The sequence below is a fragment of the Meleagris gallopavo genome, chromosome 3, assembly GCF_000146605.3.
Source record: "Meleagris gallopavo isolate NT-WF06-2002-E0010 breed Aviagen turkey brand Nicholas breeding stock chromosome 3, Turkey_5.1, whole genome shotgun sequence".
Taxonomy (NCBI): Eukaryota; Metazoa; Chordata; class Aves; order Galliformes; family Phasianidae; genus Meleagris; species Meleagris gallopavo.
This window is the reverse complement of record NC_015013.2, coordinates 51,505,688-51,512,577: the sequence shown is the minus strand read 5'-3', so window position 1 is coordinate 51,512,577 and position 6,890 is coordinate 51,505,688. Positions and strand designations below refer to the sequence as shown.

At 36.3% G+C, this 6,890-nt stretch overlaps 1 protein-coding gene across 1 annotated transcript in view; it reads left to right on the top strand.

Annotated features, from left to right (window-relative positions):
* Positions 1 to 631: 631 nt before the first annotated feature.
* PCMTD1 (protein-L-isoaspartate (D-aspartate) O-methyltransferase domain containing 1) overlaps positions 632 to 6,890 on the top strand; it is a 30,598-nt gene continuing 24,339 nt past the window's right edge. The window contains exons 1-2 of the mRNA XM_010708867.3: positions 632 to 650; positions 6,227 to 6,654. Coding sequence (XP_010707169.1) covers positions 6,348 to 6,654 — 307 coding nt within the window. The 5' untranslated portion in view covers positions 632 to 650; positions 6,227 to 6,347. The remainder of the gene's footprint in view (positions 651 to 6,226; positions 6,655 to 6,890) is intronic.

Below are 6,890 nucleotides of genomic sequence, written 5' to 3'. Positions count from 1 at the left end.
TCGATGGGTCACTGGGACTTAAGCTCCACAGAGATGAGATCACTTTATGCAGCATCATGAAACAGCAGGATCAAGTCGTAATTAACCTTCATTATGCATGGTATGCATGTAACTAATTGTATTTTGTTAGATTGTTCTTTGACTGTAACAACTGATGTATAGCTGACTGCTAGTGATAAGTGTCAGGGTAGCAAATTTGTTTTGATGACATACTACTTATCCATATATTGTGAAAAAGCGTGTCATGCTGTTCTGGTCCATTACTAGGCAAGTGAGACAGCTTTCTTGTCTTTCTGCAGGTTATAATTAAGAAAGGTCATCCAGGGGCCTGGAGGATATTCTAGGATATGAAAACAGGAGCTAGATCTCTAACCATAGTGACAACTCATAAACAACCTGAAATAGAGAGCACAGTTGAGGCTACCTCTCTGAGGATATGGAGCTACTTTAGTACTCCTCTGGTACAGGTCTATACCTTCAAATTTCAGTAACTAGCCTGCACTTGGGAATTCACCCCAGTACTGCAGTCTACATTGTTGAATTTCTCAGGTGGAAACACTGAATTAATTTCTATCAAAGTAGGTGTTCAGAACAAGTTTGTGATGTTACAGCTGGGAAACTGTTTTAAGAAGAGACTTCTGAAGCCTGAGGTTGGTTCTTTTTTGTCATCTAGATTTTAAGCAGTAAAGAGAACTGAGTTGAATTATGGTGGTAAACTGCAAATTTAAAGTTACACTCAGGAAGTATTTGGATTTTTCTTTACTATATGAAGGAGTGAATTTTCAAGTCTCAATCAACAAATTTGAATACAGACCTGGCATGTAGAACTTGTGTGTAGTAAATGCTTATTTTGATGTTCAATCTTGTCACTGTTTGAAGAGGGTAGATCAAATTTCAGGTGAGGGACTAGGCCAGTTTAGAAGAAAACAGTGAAAAAAGAAGTGTCCCAGCCTAGAGAGAGAAATTTTGAGGTGGAAAATCACCAAAATCCAAGTTTTTAAAAATTTTAATTAAAAGTTCACAGGAGCTGAAAACAAATTATGAAAGTTAAGAGGGGGGGGGGAAAAAAAAGGAGAGAAATCCACTGAATGTACAGTGGAGATGGTCCAAAAATTATATCACCTTGTGTAACTCTGAAGGTGGAAGTAACTTTATCATGAAATCTGCACTGATGTCTTTTTCACTGCTCATACGTTCGTGGAGCCATGAGCCTCAGTGCCTCTTCTGAACACACCAAATACCATATACAGAACTGCATGTTTTTTCAGGTGACTGGAGAAGAAGGAAGAAAGTGAAAGTAAAAGCACACCTGGAAATTTGCATAAATATCTGTTGAAGGCCTGATCAGGAGGATCAGGGTGTAAGCTTACATGAGACTTGACAAATGTTGTCTGCCCAAGTAGGTCAATGCAATTCAGGTTAAGTCAGTAGTCATAGCTGTTTACATTCATTTGACTTAGTTTTAATCCTGTGGCCTGTTTCTTTTTCCATTGCTATATTGCAAAGAACCTTGAAGTATGCTGTGAGAGGTGTATTAAATTGGAGGACTGACCATACTTGTTTTTGTATTTGTTGAACTTGAAAAGTTTCTTGAAATGATCTGCATGGACAGCAGGTTAGGAGGGAGTGCTCTTGAGTGAGATGAGTCTACTAGATTAAAAAAAAATTAATGATGTTTCTAATAGTTTCCCTTAAGTCACCAACAGCATGCTACTATACCCTAAAAACAATAATTTTCTTCCTTTCTAACCTATTTGAAGTGAGAAAACGATAGCTGTGGAAGAGGGCAGTTCAACTAGCAGTTACTCTTCCCAGAATATCTAGACTTCGTTGCTTCTAGTTGTGCTTTAACAAGAAGACATGAGTACAGAAGTTCCAAAATGTGTATGAAGACTTCAATCTTTGTATCCAACTGTCTGTTCTGGCTTTTTTTGAGTCATCTATTACAGTCACTTCCAGCACACAGTTAATATTTGGTTTTCTCCAGTCTTTGCGTGATGAAGGAAGCAGTGTTGTAATTTCTCTGTAGTTTGGAGTTGAATTACCCCTGCTTATGGAACTTCTACAATACTTGATAGAACAAAGGAAGATAAATGGAAAATGGAATCCTTTGCTTGTAGAGGGTCATTGGAAGGACAAGAACAGGCAAAATATCACATTCACTATCAGTTTCTCTCACTACTTTAACTGACTCTAATAGAAGCAGATTTAATGCTTGGTTGGTTGCCCAGCAAATCTTAAGCATCTGCTGATGAGATTAAAGTTGCTAACTTCTGCCATGAGGAAACAAACTGTAAACTGAACTACGTTTTTTTCTTTCAGTCTCTTGTGTCATGTCTGGTTGGTTTTCTCCTCTTGCATGGGAAACACTTTTCAGGAAACTTAACAGCTGATTCCTGCATCTAATTTTACTAATAGCTTTGTGGTTTGTTTTTGTCTTGTGTGCTGTTCCCCCCAGAAGAGGGGAGGCTCACCAGGAAACTTTGCATGTCCCTTTGAACTGCAAGGGATGCATTGCAGTCCAAATTCAGTGTGATGAGGGGATTTTAGAGATGATATGTTAATGACAGTAGGATTTTCTCAGAATGCATTAGTTCTGAGGAGCAGACTTGAAAATATGGGTAACAACTTCTGTTATACTTTGTTCTGGTTTTCATCCTTTGAGACTGGGTAACAGTCAAGGTAGGCTAAAGGACATGTCAATATTACAAAATGCTTGTTCAAATACTACAAAATATTTGAAATTGTATGGATCTGAAAAAGGCAAGATTTTATCTATCAAATTAACTGAATAACTTTGCTAGGTGGTATTCAGTGTAAGACAAGTGTGTGGGCTTTACTGACCTGAGGAATTAACTTAAAATATAAATACACTTACAAAGCTTCTGAAATGTGCAGAATTTGATTAAGAGCTGGCAAATAAAACTCGACAAAGCTTGTACCAGTTACTGACTTCTCAGATAGGAGTGCACGGCATGTAAGACAATTAAAATATGCTCAAGTTATGGTTAAAATAAACTCGCCAGTGTTTCTTAGATTCACATAGCCCAAGAACATATGTTCAATTAATGTGAAAGTATTTGTTTTTGTTTTTTAATAAAAAATATGACCCTTGCCCCCAGAAAACAACAACAACAAAAAACCCCAAACAATTAACCAAACTAGAAAATACTTAAGGTGAGGAATTTCAGTAAAATTGATTACAAGCAAGTGAGATGCATGTCAAATGTATTGTTCAGCAGTTATGTGACTTTTTACAGAAGCTGAAAACTGTTGACCTTTCATTTTTATTGTGGGTATAAGAAATGTTAAGGTAAACTTGTAGAAATTTTTAAATAATGTAGAATGAGAAATAGATTTTTAATTAGTTTTAATCAGTGAATGAACTTCTTAAAACTTCACTGACATCCTAATTCTTAAACTATAACTTCTTTTGGATACTGTATTCCAGGGATTTCTAAGGTTAAAGTTAATGACTGCATTTCATTAATTTTAGGCAGCTTTCTCTTCTACGATCTCTGTATCTCTATGTAAAATAGCAATTAGAATGTTAGTTATGCTCTGCATCTGCAGATGTTGAGATTTGGGTATCTGTAAGCTCCACAGAATGCTTTCTATAAGCTTTGCAGAGTGCAGCTATGTAGACTGCTTTTACCAGGTCATGTTCTAATGTGCTTGTTTTGATCCTTGGTCAGCTGTCAAAAGCGCAGCACTTGGACTAACTTGCCTTTTTTTTTTCCCTTGAATGTTTGCCAAACTAACTTGTGGGATGGTTTCTTTTCCGTATTTAAAAAATAAAAAATGTGACTCTGTGTGTCTCTTGCTTCTTTTGGAAGCAAGTAATTTTACTTTCATAAGGAAAAAGTTTATAAGCAAGCATTGAAAGGAAATATTTATGTCTTAACAGGGTATTTCTCTACAGCACAATAACTCGCTTTTCATGAAAAGACCATAACTTGGTGTGTTTTCAATGTATGTCACTTGAAAGTGTGGTGCCACTGTAGTAACTAACTTTCACTGTCGGGTAATCCCAAGAACATAAAATTAGACAATACCTAAATAAATTAAATGTATTACTATTGTGACTATCTTGAAATTAGCAAATTTCAGGCTTTATTTTAAGTTGAGAGGACTTTTTTTCTTCAGAGCAGTTTTGTTTTGCTTGCTCACCAATGGAATACAGAGTTGGTGAAGTTCTCCATCTGCTGGCATGAGGCAGTGAATACATTCTGCAGGTAGGGCTGAAAGTGATGTTTCTTAACTTCAGCAGCTGCGTTCATCTTTAAACATAATCAAATTTTTGCCTTTAGTTAAAAATCTTTTGAACTGCATCTCTCAGGGCAATCAAGAATCTCTTAGAGTGAAGGGATGGCAAGAGCTGTTGTTTTAGTAGCTATTAATTTTAACTAGTTACACTGATTTTTTTTTTAATGGAATAAAGTTGATTTTCTTCGTGGTAGCTCATTTGATGCTGCTTTGTGGGTTAATGATACTGTTGATGACACTGTCTTATGTGTTGCTGAGCAGTGCTTTTACAGAGACAAGATCTTCCCTGTTGCTCACACTGCCCTGCTAGTGAGAAGCTGGGAGAAGACTCAGCTAGGACAGCCTACCCAGACTTGTCAAACAAGTATATATCTAATACCATATGGTGTCATGCTCAGTACAGATGGGGATTTTACAAAACAGGAATTTGCTGGATTGTGTTGGAGTAATTTCTGATAAAAGATTACATTTGCTTCAGAAATATTGGAAGGGAACTACTAGGTCATGGCCTGAGCCAGTGACTGAGCACCTGGCAAAGAGGTGTGGCCACCTCTGGGTGCACAGGTGCAAACAATTCATCTGTGTACTGGAAGGGGTAGAACTGGAGTCCACCCCTCCCTGACCTAATTTAAGAGCTGGTAGCTGTGAGGGAAACATCTCTGGAGATTGCTTCCCTCTGGGAGTTTTCAGCAAGCGCTTGCCTTTGGAACTGGGTAGGCTGTTCTTTTCTAATTACAAGGTTAATTATCAATACCTTTCACAAATCCTTCTATAACTGGTTGGAGACGATTTAATACCTCTACTTGCCTGATATACTTATTCCTCTTTATGTTTTTAACATACTACTTGTCACTATATCTTTGGAATGATACTTTTGGAAATAGGCAAGAATACCTTTGATAGTATTTTTGTTCTTGAGAAAAGTCTCCCAAATATTGGGAGAAACAACTCATGTTCAGACTTAAGTTGTATATTATGTTTGATGTATTGTTCAATAAATAAAACTAGGAAAGGAGGAAGTAAATTGGCAGAAGGACTAAGATTCTTTGTTTTTGTTGTTGTTGTTATTTTGGTAAAGATGGCATTGTAAGTAATATTAATAACTAGCTCATTTTGGGTAAGCTATTCATCCAGAACTGGTGGATTAAAATCATGTTTTTCTTCCCAATATTCAGTTCCTATTTTGCTGATAATTTACATAACAAATCCGGATGTTAACATTTTGAATTTGAGAATTCAATGGTTAATGCCATAACTGCAGATAAAATACCATTCTAGCAGTTACTTTAAATGAGTGTTCTATGCAGAATTCATAAAACTTTCTGGTCACTTAAAATCTGGCAAGCTAATAATACATTTTATGTACTTAAAGAAATGGTACTAGTTTAGTTCCTTTAGATCCATCAGTGTGTTTCCCAATTGCTGAATCCAGCACAGTGCAGTTTTCTACACTTGTATTCTGGTTCAGCACATAAGTGAATATCTGAAATGCATCTCACAGTCATTACCAACTGTCTGGCTTTGTCTTCCACTATGGTTGGTTTTTGAGCATGTTAGCTCAATTTCTTTAAAATTCAACTAAGTTTGTGTATGCTTCACCTGCTGTTTGTTATTTAGTTTTCGAAACTTTTCCATAGCTAGTCCAAAGCTGGTTGGCCCCACAAATGTAATAATGGGTGAGTCTCTTAGTACTATGTTTTTGCAGTCCATATAAACTTTCATGTGGTAGTGCTTGTTAATGTAGATGGACTGTGAAATATTAAAGTTAAGCTGAAAAACATTGGGTTGTGTTGACACAAATCTGAAGGGCAGATGTTTTTTTGATGAAGTATGATGTCCAGACTATAATAGTTCTTCAAGTGATCCAGTGCAAACATCATTTCATCACCCTCTAATAACTGTTGATTTATTTCTATAAAAACTCAAGTTATATAAATTTATGGTTTTTTTTTCCCCTTAGGATTCATTTGTGATGTGCTTTTGAAAGAACAACGAAGGATCTGTTACATACTAAATGCTTTTGGAAAAACTCTCCTCCTGATGTATTTTGCAAGCTAATTGAATCACCATAGAAATTCAGCATGGGAGGAGCTGTGAGTGCTGGAGAAGACAATGATGACTTAATTGATAACTTGAAAGAAGCTCAGTATATCCGCACTGAGAGTGTGGAGCAAGCCTTCAGAGCAATTGATCGTGGTGATTATTATCTGGAAGGATACAGGGACAATGCTTACAAAGACTTGGCCTGGAAGCATGGAAATATACACTTGTCAGCACCTTGCATTTATTCTGAAGTCATGGAAGCTCTGAAGCTTCAGCCTGGATTATCTTTTCTAAATCTGGGTAGTGGAACCGGGTATTTGAGTACAATGGTGGGATTAATATTAGGTAACTTTGAAAATATTTATTTTAATACATTTCCACTGCATATTATTAGAAGATTATACAAACCTTTGCTCTTGCACTTCTTTAAAAGTAATAATAATGATACACATAAAACTGGATTTTTTGTGTATTTTTTATGATATTATATGTTATCTACAGGCTGTAGATAAACTGCTATCTAGAGATGCTTCTGTCCACTGGCATTTCACAGTGTTTTGGAGGAAGTTCATGCTTGTCCT